The sequence below is a fragment of the Cupressus sempervirens genome, chromosome 10, assembly GCF_028749045.1.
Source record: "Cupressus sempervirens isolate cs-2001-9-10 chromosome 10, ASM2874904v1, whole genome shotgun sequence".
NCBI classification, from domain to species: Eukaryota; Viridiplantae; Streptophyta; class Pinopsida; order Cupressales; family Cupressaceae; genus Cupressus; species Cupressus sempervirens.
Genome location: NC_143127.1, coordinates 737,594,297 through 737,615,454, shown reverse-complemented (window position 1 = coordinate 737,615,454; position 21,158 = coordinate 737,594,297). Strand labels below are relative to the sequence as shown.

Below are 21,158 nucleotides of genomic sequence, written 5' to 3'. Positions count from 1 at the left end.
CCATCCCAATCAGTTATAGAACCATGAGCTAAGCCTCTATACCACTGTAATGCTTTTCCTTTTAAAGATGAGGCTAGAAGTCTGACGGAAACATCATCTTCTGTAATACCATGAATATTGTAGACATTCACTACCTCTTGGATATGCTCTAGGGGGGAAATAGAAGTTTTACCAGTAAAATCAGGTATGCTTTTTAGTGCAGCTACTGGTATATCATGTCTTTGGGCTAACAACAGAGGACTTCCACCATTAAAGGTGGCAAAAGGATGAACTCTTGGCTGTGCCATATAAACAAGTGTTCTATTGATGAGTGCTGATGGCAATCTAGGCTGAGTTTGGACAGTAGGAGGAGTAGAGACAGATCTAACAGGTATATTGATTGTTACTCCACCTCTAACTGGTGATAATGAAGCTCTATCCCTCCTTCTAGGACTTGAAAGTGAGAGTTCTTGATATTGAAAAGTACCTCTAGAAGACGCCCTTGTTTCAGCTCTGGGCATGAATTTCTTGCAACTTTGGCCTGAAACCAGATTTGTTGATGCTCAGAGTCGCCAAGTACTTGATAATTCAGCCTCTTGAAGGCTTGAATACTGAAGCCAGCACTATTTCTTCAGCATTAATCTCAGAAACTCTTTCTTCTTTTGACACCAGTAGACATGAAATCTTCTGATATAGGTCCCACCGGGCGTGCCAAAACTGTTGTCACTTAGTTTTGCACCCTTGTCCAAGGCCTATGCGCGAGGAAAACCTAGTGAAACATGGAAACAACCTCCAAGCTGTGGGACTTGAACTACGAGGTTGAGTCTCCGGAGAAGGCCGGCTTCCTCTTACTATCAGGGCGCACCTATCTATTCTCAGAAGGGAAAGGGAGAAAGAGAGAGTCAAAGAAAATCTACCTAGTCTAATCTAAGGCGGTGATGCACCAAGACAGAGTGTTCAGATTCATTCCTGCCCATATATATATACTACAAAACCAGAATAACATGCAAAAGTCATACACATCCAGACTTATATCGATCAGTAATCACATACAAATCAGAAGAAACCAACCGAATGACACTAGGAAAAGGAGATTTCACTTATGTATTATCCGATAGGCCAAAGATAGATACAGTATGCAGATCGTTGATCTCAACAATACACCAATGGGAGGCAGAGTGATGCACATTCACACTGATGGCTAAAAGAGATGATACAGGCTATTACATGGTTCAGAGATAAAGGGATTTTACACTGCAAGTCTACAAGCAGTAGCAGAGAAAATCAGGAAGAATCGACCTTTAGAACAGATCACGAAACTGCCTTTATAGATCAGGCACAACTGAAGATTTTCGCGTTACATTCACTTCTTACCTACTGGCATTAACTTCTTGTCTTGAGAATCCAATCGGGGATCTGGATTGAAATCCTGGCCTACATACCGAGAAATCTCATTTCTTCTGAGAAGAGCCTGGAGAAGATAGAAATGGCGCCACAACATTCCCTGACATGGTAGATGGATCGACCGAATGGGTGGAGCGTCCTTATGTCCTGCATTCATTCCTAGTAGGTCAAAAATGATCGCGAAGATCAGATCGCAAGATACGTCGATCGCCTCTGCATCTTGGTTCATGAATCAAACTGGCCTATTAGCCGACCCGATTTCTTATATGCCGACTAGGCCACGCGGGCCAATCGTAATCCTTTGTCTTACCACTTGGAGAGTCCTTCCGCGGTTGACCGCCTTCATCGAACTAACCGCGCCACCTTATCACCTAACCGTTGGCCGTCAGCTAATTGCCACGTCGAAAACTAAAACACGAGGACACGTGTCTTCCAAGCGCTAACTCGCTATTGTAAAATCCGCGTAGTTCCTCCATGGCGAGATAGCGCCGACCCTAGATTCCTGCAGATCTGACGGTGGAGGATCCACCCCTTAATGCGCTGGTCGTATCAGGACATTTGGCCCCTCGACATATCCGTGTTCTGACTTGGCACACGTGGTTGTTTTTGATTCCCTGATTCTCATCAAATCTGACGGTGGAGAACCTGACCTTCTGTAACCCTCCGTTCCTATTGATTCACTGGGCCCGCCAACACGTGGCGTCCCCCTGTTGGTTCGTTAGTCACCCCACCCTATCTGCTTCTAACGGCATGAAATGCAGCCCCGCTAGGACACGTGGCGCATGGGCGCTATGTCGCTGATGCTAAAGTCCGGGAAGCTCCTGATGGCGAGATAGCGCCAGCCGTAGATCTTGCAGATCTGACGATCAGAGCGACCTCGTACTTCACTCGCCGTTCCTCCTGAAAACTACTGAGCTCGTGGTTGCCGTGTCCTGACATATACGCATGGCATCATCCGGTTGGTGAACCTGAGACTTGATCTGTAGAATGGCCACGCGGTGGATGGGCGCTATGTCGCCATGATAATATCTGCGCATCTCCGCCATAGCGAGATGGCACCATCCATCGATGCAATCAAATTTGACAGTGGAGATCGCAAACCTTGACTGTGCCAACCGTACTGATAGAGACTTCAGCCTGGTTACACGCGACGGTTCCTCACTGGCCCATCGGAACACCATTGGGCAATCTTGCGACTTGGCCTCACAGGGTGACCACGTGTCGACCAGGCGCCATGTCGCTATGGGAAAATCAAGGTTAAATTTCCATAGCGCCATAGCGCCCAACCGATGACGTGTCCCTATCTGTGCATGTTTCTTTTTGATTCGCTGTCGTGACACGGGCTCCACCAACTGGGCAGATGAGGTACGCCATGGGGCCCAATATTTGTTTGAAGTTCTCGCCGCTTATTTTCTCTGGCCCGCCAAACTTTTACCTGATCGTCGCAACACATTTTTTTTTTAGCAACGTGACCCGCCCGCCATCGTGAGCATCTCCGTCGGGCGCTATGTCGCCATGGAGATTTTTCGGTTGGCGTGTGATAGCGCCATAGCGCCTGCGGCGCCGAAAAACTTTCCGACCGCCCTCCGTTGTGACCCACCCGTAGGGCCCACCAAACACGTGTCGTTCGGGCGCGATGTCGCTAATATTATCTCTCGTGCGACTTTTGATGATGAGATCGCGTCGACCGTCGATCTATCTAAAATCTGACGATCACAGAACCCTGGCGAGTCGGGGCATTAAAGTAACAATTTTTTGGCTAACCGTTGAACAGGCCGCGGATTTGAATTTAAATCTTTTGGCGGTAAAACCGGAGGTAACAATACCCTCTATGCTATTAATCTTGATGATATTTAAAGATATAATCTTGAGATTTGCTTCTTGAGTTTCATGGTAAATCAAAAGATTATGGTTGCTAGGAAAAATCATTAAATTTACTCGAGAAGAAGAAAAATGCTTCAAGTTTAGGATTTCTTAAGTTTTCTCTCTTCATTGTACCTTTCATACATGGCAGAAATCATCAGGATGAATTTGTGAGGAAAATATATCACACATTTTACATGGCTTATCTCTCAAGCCTATATTGCTTAAGAGCCTTTAAAGGAAATGATTTCCTATCTTGCTTGCTAAAAAATGCAGTTAGAGTTGTTCTGAAAACATTGCAAGTTGAGAATAGGAATGACTTCGAGAATGCTCTGAAATGTTGTGAAATGAGCAAATCTGACATATGGGTAAATTAGATTCATAAAACAAAAGGCCCCAATCTTGTTAGGAAAGCAACAATGTGAAAACACTTTCCCAATGCCAAATTAAAAGGAAATAAGCAACAAAAGAAAATTTAAAACAAAGGTGAGCAAGCAAATAAATTATCAAATGCAAGACATAGAGAAAAAAATGTAAACCCTTCTGGGAAAAAAACCCACCACCACAAAAACCCGAGCACCTTTGTATTACATTAACAAGTTACATACAAAACTCTGAGTTTACGCAGGGTTAGATTGCCCTCAAAATCAACCTGGTTTTCCATCCTTCAACATTCTAGCGAATTCTTATAGCCATTAAAACATACAACAATTCATTTCAGAATATAGTACAGAAATCATTACATTTCAAAATAGTCTAACAACTCAACCATCAAACCCAACAAAACTAGCACCAAAATGCCTTCAGCATGTTTAGTCGTACCTTTCTCCTTCATCACACATGTTTGGAGACAAAGTACATCCATACTCCATTTTACTTCACCATACAGGCTATACGGACCACACATGACTCCACCATAGAGTACGTTTGTCAAAACACATAGTGTCGCTGTAAGGTGAATCACCTCCACGATACATACAAAACTTCGATTTTACACAGGGTCAGATTGCCCTCAAAATCAACCTGGTTTTCCATCCTTCAACATTCTAACAAATTCTTGCAGCCATTAAAACATACTGCAATTCGTTTTAGAATTTAGTATAGAAACCATTACATTTCAAAATAGTCTACCAACTCAACCATCAAACCCAACAAAATTGGAACCAAAATTCCTTCAGCATGCTTGTCGTACCTTCCTCCTTCATCACACATGTTCAGAGACAAAGTACATCTGTACTCCATCTTACTTCACATACTACCATGAGGCTTCACCATACGAACTATACGGACCACACATGACTCCACCATAGAGTATGTTTGTCAAAACACGGGCCTGTTTGGCTGCAGGAATATAAAAATGGGAATAGGAATACCTATTCTAGAATACTTATTCTTGAATAGAAAATGGGGTTATGTATTCCTTTTTTTTTTTGGTTCACCCAGAATTTGATGCAGAATACACAGACTCAAAAATTTATGTTTTCTAAAATTAAAAAAATTGGAATAGGAATATATATTCCTATTTCACCTATTTAGGTGGAATAGCAAATCCTCATTTTTGGACCAAAATTGGAATACATATTCTAATTTTTTTCCTATTCCAATTCCGATTTCATACATCCAAATAGTGAATTCAAAATTTTGAGAATATACATATATCTATTCCACTTGTATTCCCGTTGCCAAACAGATAGTGTCATTGTATGGTGAATTACCTCCATGGTACGGTGGACTCGACCACAGAGATTCATTTCCACCGTACGGTACCTCACTTCGTCATTTTAACAAATCTAATTTGGATCCTTAGTAATCCCATTTTAATGGGCCTTGAATACATGGTCGATTGATTTCTTGTAATTCGAAGATCGATTGATTTCTGGTAACTAGTAGATCAAACTCATCTATAAGTAGAATGCATAGTTGCCAACCATCCTTGCTTGTCTCTTTTTATTCTGACAAACATTGATTTAGAAATTTAAGGGCTTTTTTCCAGCTTATTATATGCCTAATCAATCCCTCATGAAAAACTTGGAAAGCAAGGGAAGCAAAAGAAATCGGATTTGGAAATAACTAGAAGTATAATACATTCAAGACAGTTGGAAGCAACCCACTTTGCCTTCTAGAGATTCTTTGGTTGGGGAAGTTTAAGCCCATTTATCTCTACAAATCAGTGGGCTGAATAACCTTATCATCAACTATAGCCTGATGTTCTTCATAATTTTTTATTAAGTTTGGAGGAATCCGTCACAATCAAGTGGCAGGTAAAAGCCAAATTCTACAACATTTGCCAACATCCTCTTCATCCAATATGAAATTGATGCAGAGCCACACCTTGGAAAACTCAGGAGGAATCAGTCACTCAACTGAGTTGCTTCAAGGGGCATCTACAACCTTCAGGATCACACACGATATATTATAACCATCCATTGTGATTTGAACCAACTGTTCTTATCATTATTATTATTATGAAAACACAACTAGAGATACCTTAGACTCAACTCATAAGACTCCTATAACCATCCACTAGATTCAAAACTTTGAAAATAAATCCCCCCAAAAATTTCTTCTTGCTGCCTCCGGATAGACCTGCACTCAGACATGAATAACTTTTGAACTAGAAAATATTTACTCAATCCAACCGTTGAGATTTGGCATAACTAGGTTTCAAACAACATATAAATTTTTTAGATAAATCCAACAATTCAAACCCAAGATATTGACCATGCATCAGAGTACATTTTTTTGCAAAACATTGCTTCTTGTTGTCTCTAGATAGGCCTGCACTCAGACATGAATAACTCTTGAACTAGATCAAAACTCTTCAATCTCTCTGGTGAAGATGGGCATAATTAGGCCTATAATAACATATCCAAAGCTCATGAAAATCCAACGGTGCATTTGGGAGATATTACCCATGCACTGAGACTAATTTTCTGCAAACATATTGAATTCGACCCAAAACTAGAACTTTTTAATCTTCTGCAAACTATCAACTTGTTTCCAGTGAGAAGATAAGAAAAATCTGTTCAAAACTTAGACCATCGAAAACTTGCACAAAGACAAAATAAAAAAATATTCCATATCTCTCCAAATTCGATTCGTGTCTTACATAGCCGACTGGCTCACCCTTAAAACTAACTTTCTTTTTCCTATTAAAGGATGTGAAACGTTTTCTTCTTATTTTAGAAAAGAAGAACGTCTTCTATCCAAAAAAAGGATAAGAATCTGAAACGTTTTTTTCTACCAATATTAGACAGTCATTTTCTAAGTCAGGAATATTCCAAAAACTGCCTACTACCTATTATTGGATTCTAAAAATCATTAAACACTCCACCTACAAACTAAAAAAAAACTATTCTAATTTAAGATCCACACACCTGGTCCTAGGTGGCTATATCTGGAGAGCTTATCGAACTGCTACTCTAGGTATGCCACCACATGTAGGACATTATTACAAACTTCAAAAACTAAAAGCATTTAAAACATAACATTAAATTCCCTACTACATTTTCAACAATGTTGCCTCCTATAGCATTTCTCTTCTCTGCCACTGCAACATACTCCCCTGTAGAATGAATCTCAAGTCCTCTTGAGATGATGTGTTGTAGAAATGAATCTCATTCTTCTTTCGAACTTTCCAATTTATTTGAACTAGGATGAGCATATCTACAAGAAAAACAAAAATAATATCCAACTTCTCCACCTTGTAGCTTTGATTCTTTAATGCTGTAAATGTCATAGAAAATTCTCCAGTATGATTCACTATACATGAAATCTGCATCCCTGCATAAACATTATTAGAAGAAAACATATCATCAGCATTAAGATTATTTGAGTTCTCTTTTTGAATATGAGCTTCCTTATACACCATGTAATGTGCATCATATCTATCTTCATCAATAGTAACCATAAACTTGTCTGCTTCTTGACTATCAACCAGTTTCACATCTTGAATCTTAAGAATCGTATTTATCTCTTCTTCCTTTATTAAACATTTATCATCATCTTGATCTTCTGTAGTAATCTCACTTTCAAATATCTCTTTCTTATTACAACTTTGCTCAAGAACAATAACAGTATTGCACTCTTTCCTTTCTTCTTCAAGCTGAGTTTTCGTACTACCGCCATGCCTTTTCCATTCTCCCACAATGGCTGCAAATTTTTCCCATAAATCAGATTCTTCTTTAGAACTTGCTGTTACACATTCCTTAGCTTCATCTTCATGCCATTCCTCTTGACATTTTTCTCCATTATGCATATTTAAGGCTTCATCAGTTGCCTCCAAAATTTTTTCCATAGGAGTACCTTCCAACATTGTACTCTTCTCTATTTTCAAAGGACATATTATTGTTCCAACCATAACTTTATCACTGAAATCCCATAGGACTTTCCTCTTTATTCTTCTCGTCAACATTTACTTGCTGAACTCCTCCTTTCTGCATTTTATTTTCTCTCAACTTAGCTTCATTCTCTTCACGTTTCCTTCTCAAACTTTTTATTTCCTCTTCTATCTTGCTTACCTCTTCTCTTTGTTTTCTCATTTATTCTTCCTCTCTTTTCTTCTTTTCTATCACTTCCACCTTCAAGTTTGAAGACTCCATCTCTAAATTTTCTTCCTCAGTCTGATTTTCAGCATCATTCTGTAATTTATCTTTGAGTACAGGAACCAGTGCAAAGAGTGTGCTCTTCTTTCCTTTCACCTCTTTCAAGAATTCTTTCTTACCCATCACCATAAATTTGGCTTCTGTGGCTTTTGATTCTTCTTGACTTGGCTCAACTAAAGGTATCAGTTCAATGACCTTTCCATTCTTTGTAATGGTATATGTATTCTTCACTCCATCATGATGTGCCTTGAGATCATATTGCCAGGGTCTGCCGAAAAGTAAATGACATGCATCCATATTAACAATATCAAACAATAATCTATCTTTATAGGCTCCAATCTAAAATTCCACCCAAGCTTGCTCTTCCACTATAGTATGCTGCCCTTTATTTAACCAAGATATTTTGTAAGGATACGGTTGTTGTATTCTTGGTAGCTTTAACTTTTCCACCATTTCAAGAGACACAATTTTCTGTAGAACCAGAGTCTACTAGTACCTTACAAACTTTGCCTCCAGATTTACAGGTAGTTCTGAAAATGGACTTCCTTTGTGGTGGTTCTTCTTTGACAGGCATTTTCAACAGTGTTCTTCTCATCATAAATGCTTCCCCCTTTTTTGGATAACCATAACTGTCTAAATCTTCTTGTAAATCCGCTTCTTGTGCTAGGGGTATTCTCCTTTCACCATGAGTACTAGAGCTTGCTTTTGCTGGACATTTGTGTGCCATATGACCTTCCTGATTATAGTTGCAGCATCTTATTGGTCCATTTGTCCTTCCTGGTGATCTTCCTCTGAAATTTGGCCTTCTACCTGTGAAACTTCCTCTGAAATTATCAAACTTATTATCTTCATTATGCATCTCCGTTTGTGGCTGAAAATTTGGACTCCTTCCGCTAAATGTACCTCTTCCTCTGAATGGTTGTCTTTCTCTGCCTCTGTTATTATTTTCTTGTCTCCTTTTGATTTTCTCTTTCACCTTTAAAGCCAACTAATAGCACTTAGCTATGGTGTTAGGACTCAGCAACTACAACTCTTCTTGTATGTTCATCCTCAAACCATTTAGGTATCTTGCTACCTTGATACTCTCAGGTTCTACAAATTTTGACCTTAGACTTAACTTTTGAAATTCTTCTGTATAAGTACAGACATCCATATCCCTTTGTCTGAAATTTTTCCTTTTCTGATGCAACTGTACCTCATAGTCTTTAGGGAGATACGTCTCTCTTATCATTGACACCATCTTCTTCCACAAACAAATTTTTCTTTTATCCTCCTTTACCCTTTCTTCTTGCACAAAATTCCACCATGTAAGGGCTACTCCCTTCATTCTAGACTTAGCCAACTTAACTTGCCACGACTCTGAAACTTTCTCACATTCAAAATGATTCTCTAAGGCTTCAATCCATTCCAACACTAATTCAGCGTCCATCTTTCCTGTAAACATAGGTAACTCCACGGGTTTTCCTCCCAAAGCCTTTAAAGCTTTAAAAAATGGCTTCTCGTTCTCAGATATTCTATCTTCTTCACTGTCAGGTACATCTTCCTCTTCTTCCATTTCTTCTTTCATTTCTTTCTTCTCAACTATATTCTGCATATATTCCAACTTACTGGCTAGTTCTGCCAGTATCCCCTTCAACTCCCTATTCTCTTTCTGGATAAGTTCTTCTTGCTCCTCGACTTTCTTCACTAACTCTACATTGGTCACCATCTTGCTTGACCCTATTGAGGAATCTTGATAAGGGGCGTTCAACATATAACTTCACAACCTGCAACTCTCAAGCTCTGATACCAAAAATGATGCAGAGCCACACCTTGGAAAACTCAGGAGGAATCAGTCACTGAACTAAGTTACTTCAAGGGGCATCTACAACCTTCAGGATCACACACAATATATTATAACCACCCATTGTGATTTGAACCAACTGTTCTTATCATTATTATTATTATGAAAACACAACCATAGATACCTTAGACTCAACTCATAAGACTCCTATAACCATCCACTAGATTCAAAACTTTGAAAATAAATCCCCCCAAAAATTTCTTCTTGCTGCCTCCGGATAGACCTGCACTCAGACATGAATAACTTTCGAACAAAAAAAGATTTACTCAATCCAACTGTTGAGATTTGGCGTAACTAGGTTTCAAACAACATATAAATTTTTTAGAGAAATCCAACGGTTCAAACCCGAGATATTGACCACGCATCAGAGTACATTTTTTTGCAAAACATTGCTTCTTGTTGTCTCTAGATAGGCCTGCACTCAGACATGAATAACTCTTGAACTAGATCAAAACTCTTCAATCGCTCTGGTGAATATGGACGTAATTAGGCCTATAATAACATATCCAAAGCTCATGAAAATCCAACGATGCATTTGGAAGATATTACCCATGCATGAGACTAATTTTCTGCAAACATACCGAATTCGACCCAAAACTAAAACTTTTTAATCTTCTGCAAACTATCAACTTGTTTCCAGTGAGAAGATAAGAAAAATCCGTTCAAAACTCAAACCATCGAAAACTTGCACAAAGACAAAATAAAAAAACATTTCATATCTCTCCAAATTCGATTCGTGTCTTACATAGCCGACTGGCTCACCCTTAAAACTGACTTTCTTTTTCCTATTAAAGGATGTGAAACATTTTCTTCTTATTTTAGAAAAGAAGAACGTCTTCTATCCAAAAAAAGGATAAGAATCTGAAACATTTTTTTCTACCAATATTAGACAGTCGTTTTCTAAGTCAGGAATATTCCAAAAACTGCCTACTACCTATTATTGGATTCTAAAAATCATTAAACACTCCACTTACGAACTAAAAAAAAACTATTCTAATTTAAGATCCACACACCTGGTCCTAGGTGGTTATATCTGGAGAGCTTATCGAACTGCTACTCTAGGTATGCCACCACATGTAGGACGTTATTACAAACTTCAAAAACTAAAAGCATTTAAAACATAACATTAAATTCCCTATTACATTTTCAACAATGTTGCCTCCTATAGCATTTCTCTTCTCTGCCACTGCAGCAGAAATGACGTGGGAGGATAGAAATTAACATCTTTCTCAGTAGTCAAAAACTCTTTAGTTTGCTATGCGTGTCTCTGGAATGGAAAATCTATTTAAATACCAAATGCCATCATTCGAATAATTAAATTCAGATGGAACAGAGAAAAGTGGGAAGAAGAAACCATACTTTAATTGCCCGCGCAGCTGTAATCTAGCTTTATTGTGGACTCTAATAAATTTAGAACACCTCCTTTAAAAACTAATAATTAATTTGTCAGACCATCTTTTACCTTAACTATCGATGCATTGACACAATTGTTGGATTTATCTGATCATGTTTTTCACGTTTTCACGCTTCATATGATGTGTGGGAGGTAGTACCTAGACCAACAAATAAGGTTGTAGTTGGATCACATTGGATCTATAAGATAAAGCACGGTGCAGATGGTAGCATCGAGAAATACAAGGCAAGGTTTGTGGCAAAGGGGTTCTCTCAGAAGGAGGGAATAGACTATGAGGAGACATTTGCTCCTGTTGCCAGGTATACTTCTATACGAGCTATAATCTCACTTGCAACACAGATGGGATGGCAGATCCATCAAATGGATGTCAAGAAAACATTCCTTAATGGTGAGTTGAAGGAGGAGGTATACATAGAACAACCAGAAGGCTTTGTAGCACACAGCAAAGAGACCCATGTGTGCAGATTGAAGAAAGCATTGTACAAACTCAAGCAGGCTCCTAGAGCATGGTATGAGCGCATTGATACATACTTGCAGAAAATGGGCTTTGTGAAGAGTGAAGCAGATGCTAACCTCTACTACTTGATGGTTGGGGGTGAAATTCTCATTCTTGTTCTTTATGTGGATGACCTATTTCTTACAGGTTCACTAGGGCTCATAGTGGATTGCAAGAGGAACCTTGCAGAAGAGTTTGAGATGAAGGATTTAGGACTTATGCACTACTTTCTAGGCATGGAAGTGTGGCAGACAGATGGGGAGATTTTCCTTGGTCAAGGGAAATATTGCATTGAAATCTTGAAGAAATTTGGGATGGAGGATTGCAAAGCCATGTCTACACCCATGATTACGAATTGGAGGAAAGTAGATACATCTAAGGAGAAGGATGTAGATCCCACTTTATATAGACAGTTGATTGGTTCGCTTATGTATTTGGTCAACACTAGACCAGATATAGCATTTGCAGTAAACTCTCTTAGTCAGTTCATGGTTGAACCAAAGAGAATGCATTGGATAGCGGCTAAGCATGTGCTACGTTACTTGTGTGGTACAATTGAGTATGGGATCAGATATGTTCGAGGTGAAGGTATCAGGTTGATAGGCTATACTGACGTAGATTGGGCAGGAAGTACAACAGACAAAAGGAGCACTTCAGGGTGTTGTTTCAGCTTGGGATCAGGAGTTGTATCTTGGTTCAGTAGGAAGCAGAAGTTTGTGGCTCTAAGTTCAGTAGAAGTAGAATACATAGAAGCTAGCATGGCGACATGTGAAGCTATATGGCTTCGAAAGTTGTTAGTAGCCTTGTTTGGTCAAAAGGTTGAGACTACTGTGATACATTGTGACAATCAGAGTTGCATCAAGTTGTCTGAGAATCCAGTGTTTCATGATAGGTCTAAACATATAGATATCAGATATCACTTCATCAGGGATTGTGTACAACGAGGTATTGTTCGACTACAATACATACCTATAGATGAGCAGGTAGCAGACATTCTGACGAAGGCTTTGGGAAAGGCCAAATTTATCTTTTTCAGAGATAAGATGGGTGTCATGCAGAACAACTTCCTCGCTAAGAGGGAGCATTAATTATTGTCAGTTGGACAGCTGTTATTTCTGACCCAAAAATAGCAGTAGTATTTATGGGTAACTTGGACAGTTGTTCATCCTTATCTATGTATAGCAGCATTAGTTATGGGTAGTTTGGACAGCTGTTTGTCCACTTGCCAAGAATTAGCAAATGGTTATTGCAAGGATAATTATTTACTAATTTTAGTGATTCCCTTTTGGACACCTTGCAACCAATTCTATTATTGGCTGTCGAGTTGTCTTAATCTCAGCCGTTGGTTTGATTTAATCTCGATCGTTGGTTTTTCCAATAGGGTAGTATAAAAAGGGGTCATTGGGTCATTTGGAAAACAAGTTTTGGAGAAGCATTTTGCAGTGATAGCAAATTGTCTTGCAGTGTTAGCAAGGGCGCAATGTTAGCGTGGGGATAGCAGTGGGGAATATCAGCAGGAGAAATTAGGAGGTTGTCGAAGTTCTGCCAGTGAGAGGCAAGGAATTTTGTATCTCTTGATTTGCTGAAGTTTAATATTATAATAGTTGATTTTTCACAAGTACCACTACCGCATCCATTTCAGAAGTTCTACTTCAGGGCTGCTCTTGGCAGACATAAGTGCTAATTTCTGTTTTGGCTTTAATTCTCCAACATTATGTCTTTGTAATCCTTTAAGCCAAAAGGTCTTAACACTGCCACAAATGGGTTGTGTGAAGAGAATTATAGCCAAGGTAATTTTACCGGCAGAGAAGAGGGAAGAATACACGGTCTGATATTTGGGATAAAAGACTAGTTGTGAAAATGGGTGCTTTATAAATATGAAAAAATGTATTGATATAAATATGTATCAATATTTTTAAACTTTGATTTTTAAATTAAAAATAAAATTTAGAATTTTTTTAAAAATGAGTAAGGGATTGTAGTTTAGTTGTAATTTTGAGAGAAAAAGGTCAAAAATTCTATATTGTTATAACTTCTAAAGTCTGTCATAGCAAAAGTTGTAACTTTTAAAGTCTATCATAGCAAAAGTTATAGTTGTAACTTTTAAAGTCTGTCATAGCAAAAGTTATGTCTATATTGAGAGAAAAAGGTCAAGAATTCTATAGGTTGTGAAGACAGCAGCATGACTTTGTTAGTATGCAAAAAGTTTGCATTATTACTAAGTTATTGTAGTTATTGTCATAACCAGTAGCAATGATATATAATGATGTTTATTTTCTATTTGCCACAATGGTGTTGTATGCCATGAAAACATTTGATTATTTGTTATGGAATGACCCTACAAAGTAACTTGCAACTGCCATTTTTTCAAAGCGCTCTCATATTCAAAGCCCTCCTTGATATGCTTTGACATAAATGGACTTATGTTGTCATAGTTCTCTAATTCAATATTGTTTATTGTCAGTATATGCATTATTCACATATGTTGATGATTGACGTGCTACATTGAACATGTGTTCAAAACTCGCCACTATTGGACTTGAAAAATGCAGTCATAAAATTGGCCCTTCAGCACAAAACTACAACTCTGGTTTCTCATTCAAAGATATGACTAGGACAATGTTTCAAGCATGAAATAAGTATCACTGTAAACAGTTTAAGATGGATAACTTAAGACGCACAACAAATATTTGTCAGAAAGACTGATAGGAAAATGTTGAGAACTCTGATTGATTTGATATAGACTTAGTGTGCATAAAAGAGTCCATATTTTGTAGAATATATTTCAATTATTATTTTTAAAACTTTGACTAACATCAATATTTTGATGTGTTCTATCATTGACAATATAAGTAACCCATCAAATCATCTCTACAAGTCGTCGCTATTTTGACACATCCTACCATCGAGAGTATGATAGACCTATCAAATCATCTCTCACGATCGTCGATATTTTGAGGCATCTTCTCATCGATGGTGTGCAATACCCATCGAATCATCTCTTGCGATCATGAATATTTTGATGTTCCGAACTAGTTGTCTAATGTAGCCATGTGATAATGATGGCAATAATTTTTGACGGATATTACCATTGATACATCGACAATCATCTTGTGCGTCGAAATTGCAACTCCAGTTTAGCGACAGTACTTTTTGATGTTTGCGAGTCGCAATTTCAATGTACGCACGTCAAAAAATAGGTCCAAATTTACTAGTGTCTCCACAAGAAGATTTTTCCTTGCCAACTGTATATCTTCATCATAATTTTCCCCAAAATGAAGAAATGGGTGGTGATGACAGTGACCATTTGGGTGCAGATACCTTAGCAATGTTGTTGTACACCTTTAAGTCATGAGGTAATTCTCTTTAGTTGTTCTTGTATGAGCTTTCTTCCCATTAAGGGCCTATTTGGCAATGGGAATATGAGTGGAATAGGCATAAAGTAAATTCTTATAATTTTGAATTCTTTGTTTGGGTGCACTGAATTGAAATTGCGAATAGGAATCTGTATTCCAATTTTGGCCCAAAAATGAGCTTTTGCAATTCTACCTAAATAGGTGGAATTGGAATACGTATTCTATTCCAGTTTTATTTATTTTAGAAAACATAAATTTTTGGGTTCATGACTTCCCCATCAAATTATGACTTAACCAAACAAGAATAGGAGTATGTATCCTCATTTTCTATTTCAAAATAACTATTCCAGAATAAGTATTCCATTTCCCATATTTCTATTCCCACAACCAAATAGGCCCTAAGGTTTGAGAAAATTCAGTATGCTTCATCAGATGTGCACATTGGAAAGATAATAATGAAAGCACCACCTTCAACATGAAAGTTGTAAGCTACTACTGATCATTTAAATTTTTAATTGCACGGAGTAAAATAGATTGAAAAAAAAAACAAAATCATAGCAACAAATAGAAGTTGTGAGATTGAATAAACAATTTAGAAATACCCTCTATGTTATCAATCTTGATGCTATTGAAAGATACAGTTTTGAGATTTGCTTCTTGAGCTTCATGGTAAATCAAAAGATTATGGTTGCCAGGAAAAATAATTAAATTTACCCAAGAAGAAGAAAAATGCTTCAAGTTTAGGATTTATTAAGGTTTCCCTCTTCGTTGTACCTTTTAGACATGACAACAATCATTAGGATGAATTTGTGAGGAAAATAGATCACACATTTTACATGGCTTATCTCTTAGGCCTATTCACTTAAGAACCTTAAAAAGAAACAATTTCCTATCTCGCTTGCTAATAAATGTAGTCAGAGTTGTTCTGAAAACATTGCAAGTTCAGAATAGGAATGAATTCAAGAATGCTCTAAAATGTTGTGAACTGAGCAAATCTAACATATGGGTAAATTAGATTCATCAAAAAAAAAGCCCCAATCTTGTTAGGAAAGAAACAATGTGAAAACGCTTTTTGAATGCCAAATTATGAGGAAATAAGCAACAAAAAATGTAAAACAAAGGTGACCAAGCAAATAAATTATCAAATGCAAGACACAGAGAAAACAAAGTAAACCCTTCCGAGAAAAAAACCTACCACCACAAAAACCCCAGCAACTTTGTATTACAATAACAAGTTACATACAAAACTCTGATTTTACACAGGGTCAGATTGCCCTCAAAATCAACCGGGTTTTCCATCCTTCAACATTCTAATGAATTCTTGTAGCCATTAAAACATACTGCAATTTGTTTCAAAAATTAGTACAAAAATCGTTACATTTCAAAATAGTCTACCAACTCGATCGTTGGACCCAACAAAACTGGCACCAAAATGCCTTCAATATTCTTGTCATACCTTCCTCCTTCATCACACATGTTTGGAGACAAAGTACATCCGTACTCCATCTTACTTCATCGTACTGTCGTGAGGCTTCACCGTATGGACTATACAGACCACACATTACTCCACTGTAGAGTATTTTTTCAAAACACATAGTGTCATTGAATGGTGAATCACCTCGGCACCGGCCATTCCTGCCCTGCTCGAATGCCCTCCCTTCTATATGTATCGCCTAACAATACTTACTGACATAGGTATGCTTTTCTACTTAGCTCTCAATTTTAAATACATCCTCTATAAATTTATTCATTAATGTAATAATATCTTCTTTAACAAAATTGAAGATTTTTATATTATATAGTAGGAGACAAAACATTTTTAATTTTGACATAGCTTTAAATGTTAATGTTTTTAATATAATAGTTATTTTTATTATTTTATATTATAAACAAGATTCTTTTATGTAAATCTATATTGAATTTCTTTATTAAATATATAAATCTCTTTTAAGATATTGTAAATTTTTAATATTATATAAAATTAAATTTAAGTTTTATTATTTTACAATAATGAATTTAAGTGAGAAATAAAAGTTTATTATAAATAAATTATTTAAATTTTAAAATTTTCAAAAGTGTATTATTCATATAAGTGACTCTTTTTAATTCTACAACTTTTGTTTAGTTCATTTTTTCTTATATTCTCTTTTTTTCCTTAATTTCAAAAATATAGACAACATATTAACTTACTAACAAAATTTTAAGTGACACGTTTTTAAAGAAGTAAAATAGTTATTAAAATGTAATATAGATCATTAATAATTGTATTAATTATGCAATAATAGGTTTGGTTTTAATAGTTTTTTAAAAAGGAAACTAATAATTATTATGAAAATACAATTTTTACTTATATTTTAAACTCTATCATTAATAATTTTGAAAATTACTCAAAATTATTTTATTTTTAAATAAAATTAGATTTAAAAATATAGTCATTCTTTACATATTATGTATATGTTTTTAAAATTTTATAAGACTTAGTTTAAATAAAAATATGAATATATTTTTAATACTTCGTCATTATAATTGTTTGGTTAACCAAAATTTATTTGCCATGTCTATCCCTGCCTGCCCTGCCACAGAGACATGACAAGATTAAGTTTTCTTTTTAGTTAACCTCCACGGTATGGTGGACTCAACCACTGACATTCATTTCCACCGTACGGTACCTTCGTCATTTTAACAAATCTAATTTGGATACTTAGTAATCCCATTTTAATGGGCCTTGAATACATGGTCGATTGATTTCTTGTAATTCGTAGATCGATTGATTTCTGGTAACTAGTAGATCAAGCTCATCTATAAGTGGAATGCATAGTTGCCAACCATCCTTGCTTGTCTTCTTTTATTCTGACAAACATTGATTTAGAAATTCAAGGGCTTTTTTCAAGGCTTATTATATGCCCAGTCAATCCCTCATGAAAAACTTGGAAAACAAGGGAAGCAAAAGAAATCGGATTTGGAAATAACTAGAAGTATAATACATTCAAGACAGTTGGAAGCAACCCACTTTGCCTTCTAGAGATTCTCTGGTTGGGGAAGTTCAAGCCCATTTATCTCTACAAATCAGTGGGCTGAATAACCTTATCATCAACTGTAGCCTGATCTTCTTCATAATTTTTTATTAAGTTTGGAGGAATCCGTCACAATCAAGTGGCAGGTAAAAGCCGAATTCTACAACATTTGCCAATATCCTCTTCATCCAATATGAAATGACGTGGGAGGATCATATCTAAACAGATGCTCTTACTTGATTACTATTACTTTCGCGGAAAGTTAATTCGCAGGTGTTACATTGCTGATTTTAATATTGCTCCGGATAGAAATTAACATCTTTCTTAGTAGTCAAAAACGTTTTTTGTTTACTATGCTTGTTTCTGGAATGGCAAATATATTTAAAGTGGGAAGAAGAAACCATACTTTAATTGCCCGCGCAGCTGTAATCTAGCTTTATTGTGGACTCTAATAAATTTAGAACACCTCCTTTAAAAACTAATAATTAATTTGTCAGACCATCTTTTACCTTAACTATCGATGCATTGACAGACAATTGTTGGATTTATCTGATCATGTTTTTCACGTTTTCACGCTTCATATGATCTCATAAGCTTGAAAATCTACCTAGCGGTCTTAGGGTGCGGTCCTATGGAGCTTTCGTGGAGTGGCTGGTTCTGTGAAGCCAAAAAAAATAGTTTGTCATCTAATTAATTAGATTCTCCTCTTCAATAGAGTCTCCTAATTTTTTAGTAGGTATAATTTAAGCAAGTGAAAAAGACGGAGGACTAAAAATTGGCTGGATAAATATATTATAATTAAAAAATCACGAGACCACAGACTTCCATAAATCAGAACCTCCCATGTCAAAATCATCCTAAAAAATCTATAGAATACCACTAAATGTATTTAGGAAGCCCCTCGAATGAGACAGGTACCGTTAGTCATTTGCTATAAATTTGTCCCATTTCTAACTGGATGATCAACTCTAGCTGCAAAAATGGGTTCTTTCAGAAATTGTAAGCAAACATCATGCTCAGATTTGCTACAAATAGTTAGCCTGTCTTACTCGTTTGCTATAAGTAGTTAGCCATCTGATATTTGGGATAATAGACTAGTTGTGAAAATGGGTGCTGTCAGAGATCATAAGCAAACAACCTGGTCGGATTTGCCTGAACATTTGATGGAGATAATACTCGAATTCCTTCCGGTGGACTGCTTCTTCCGTTTCAGAGCTGTTTGCAAGGAATGGAATGCTCTGTTTTCATCCCAGCACTTCAATTACATAGCGAGGAATAGCCAGCCATTTCTCATTCTTTGCCCCTCCAACACCCAATTTCCCTCCCTTCTCTATTCCTTCTTCACCAACACTTGGCGAACCATTTCTCTCTCTTTCATTCCACATGAGTACCACTACCGCATCCATTTCAGAAGTTCTGCTTCAGGGCTGCTCTTGGCAGACATAAGTGCTAATTTCTGCTTTGGCTTTAATTCTCCAACATTATGTCTTTGTAATCCTTTAAGCCAAACGTTCTCAACACTGCCACAAATGGGTTGTGTGAAGAGAATTATAGCCAAGGTAATTTTACCAGCAGAGAAGAGGGAAGAATACACGGTCATGGTAGTGGGCACGAGCTGCAGCGGTACAGTTGTAATAGAAGCATACAGCTCAACTACCAAGGCATGGAAAGTTGCAGGCACCATGCCAGCTGATTTTGTTATAAGGAGTGAAAATCTATTCTTTTTTAAGGGGTATTTGTTGGGTATGACTGCCAGTGGGGGGATAATGGTCTACAATGTTGAACAGGGGATCGCCAGAGTTATAGCCATGCCTACTGTAGCTGATAACCACAATTTGTGGGCTCGGCTTGTTTGTTGTAAGAGTGGTGTGTTTGTGGTCGGGGCAATAGAAGAAACTCACAGCTTGGAAGGATTGGTTTTGTGGAAGTTGGTTTTTGAAAAGGAGGATTGTAAGTGGGAAGAGATTGGGAAAATGCCGAGCTGTGTGTGTGAGGAATTCAGGAAGTGCTCGAATTCGAATTGGTTTGAATGCGTGGGAGTGGGAGATATGATCTGTTTGAGAGCACACGAGAGTGCGGAGATACTTGTGTTTGATGTTAGGATGAGAAACTCTTGGAAATGGCTGCCAAAGTTTCCAGCAGAGATGAGATGTGTGGATATGAGAAGCTTTCCACTGGAAATTGTGGCTGGGTCTAAATGCTCTCAAGTTTGGTAGTGATGTAAACTCTTAAGCCCACCCTTTTGGAAGTAATCTCTCCGGTCCCACGGACCAACTAGTCAAAATATTCGGACTCGAACAACCGCCTGGCTTTACTGACTTTGCCATAACCAATCTGTTGTATTACCAATGCAATCTTATCAAGTTTCCAATATGTATCCTTGTCGTTATCTCTCCAAAGAATGAGGGATACCTATCTGATCTTGTTTGGTCCTTATCTTCTCATTTTTGTAATCTAACCGCCTCAGTATGGTTAAAATAGAGAGGCCAATATGTAATGTTAGCGGGTGTGTAAATTAACAATTTGGTAGATTATGGTGCTGTAGCATACATACATTGTGATGCGATGTAATTGCACTGTGGGAGAGCAAAGAAGAGAACTCTGTAGAGTTCATATTTTGTATTTGTTGTTTTCAATTAATAAAGTTGTTGTTTGTATGTTGTAACAATCCTGTTATCTACATGATGTGTTCCGCTTAGTTTGTATTCTCTGCAGTCTGCTCCATTAATTTATTTGAGTACTCTATTTTACTGTGCTTTTCTTACTTCCTAAGAATAGGTATCAGAGCTCGGTTTATTAGAACATGTTGTTGTAGAGTATTGAAGAAGTTAGTTGCAAAGTTGAAGCCAGGAGATGGTGGATGGCTGGTTGTCACATACTAATGGAAGAAATTAAGTTTGAAATAATAATTAATTTTGATTATTTAACATTTTAAAGCATAGAAATCAAATTTTAGGTTCGTTTGGTTCGTGGAATTTAAAAAACCAGGATTTCTACAAACCTTGATTTAGCCAAATCAAAGTTTTGCTAATCTTCATTCTGATTTTTGGGATTTTACTTGACCATTTGTTTCACTCGAAAGATGCATGTGAAGATACATTTTTATGAGTAAGCAAATTTTAAAACGTAGTCCAATCTATTATTTTTATACTCCATACAAAACATAATCAGGGTTTGATTTTCAA

The 21,158-nt window shown here is 37.1% G+C and overlaps 1 protein-coding gene across 1 annotated transcript; it reads left to right on the top strand.

Annotated features, from left to right (window-relative positions):
* The first annotated feature begins 18,830 nt into the window (after positions 1 to 18,830).
* On the top strand, positions 18,831 to 20,641 carry LOC149535971 (F-box/kelch-repeat protein At5g15710-like). The gene has a single exon (XM_089804361.1). The coding sequence runs from the start codon at positions 19,080 to 19,082 to the stop codon at positions 20,187 to 20,189; it is 1,110 nt and encodes a 369-aa protein (XP_089660487.1). The 5' UTR covers positions 18,831 to 19,079; the 3' UTR covers positions 20,190 to 20,641.
* The last annotated feature ends 517 nt before the right edge of the window (positions 20,642 to 21,158 follow it).

Coding starts and splice junctions, on each gene's coding strand:
- LOC149535971 (XM_089804361.1), top strand. CDS start 19,080: ATGGGTGCTGTCAGAGATCATAAGCAAACAACCTGGTCGGATTTGCCT.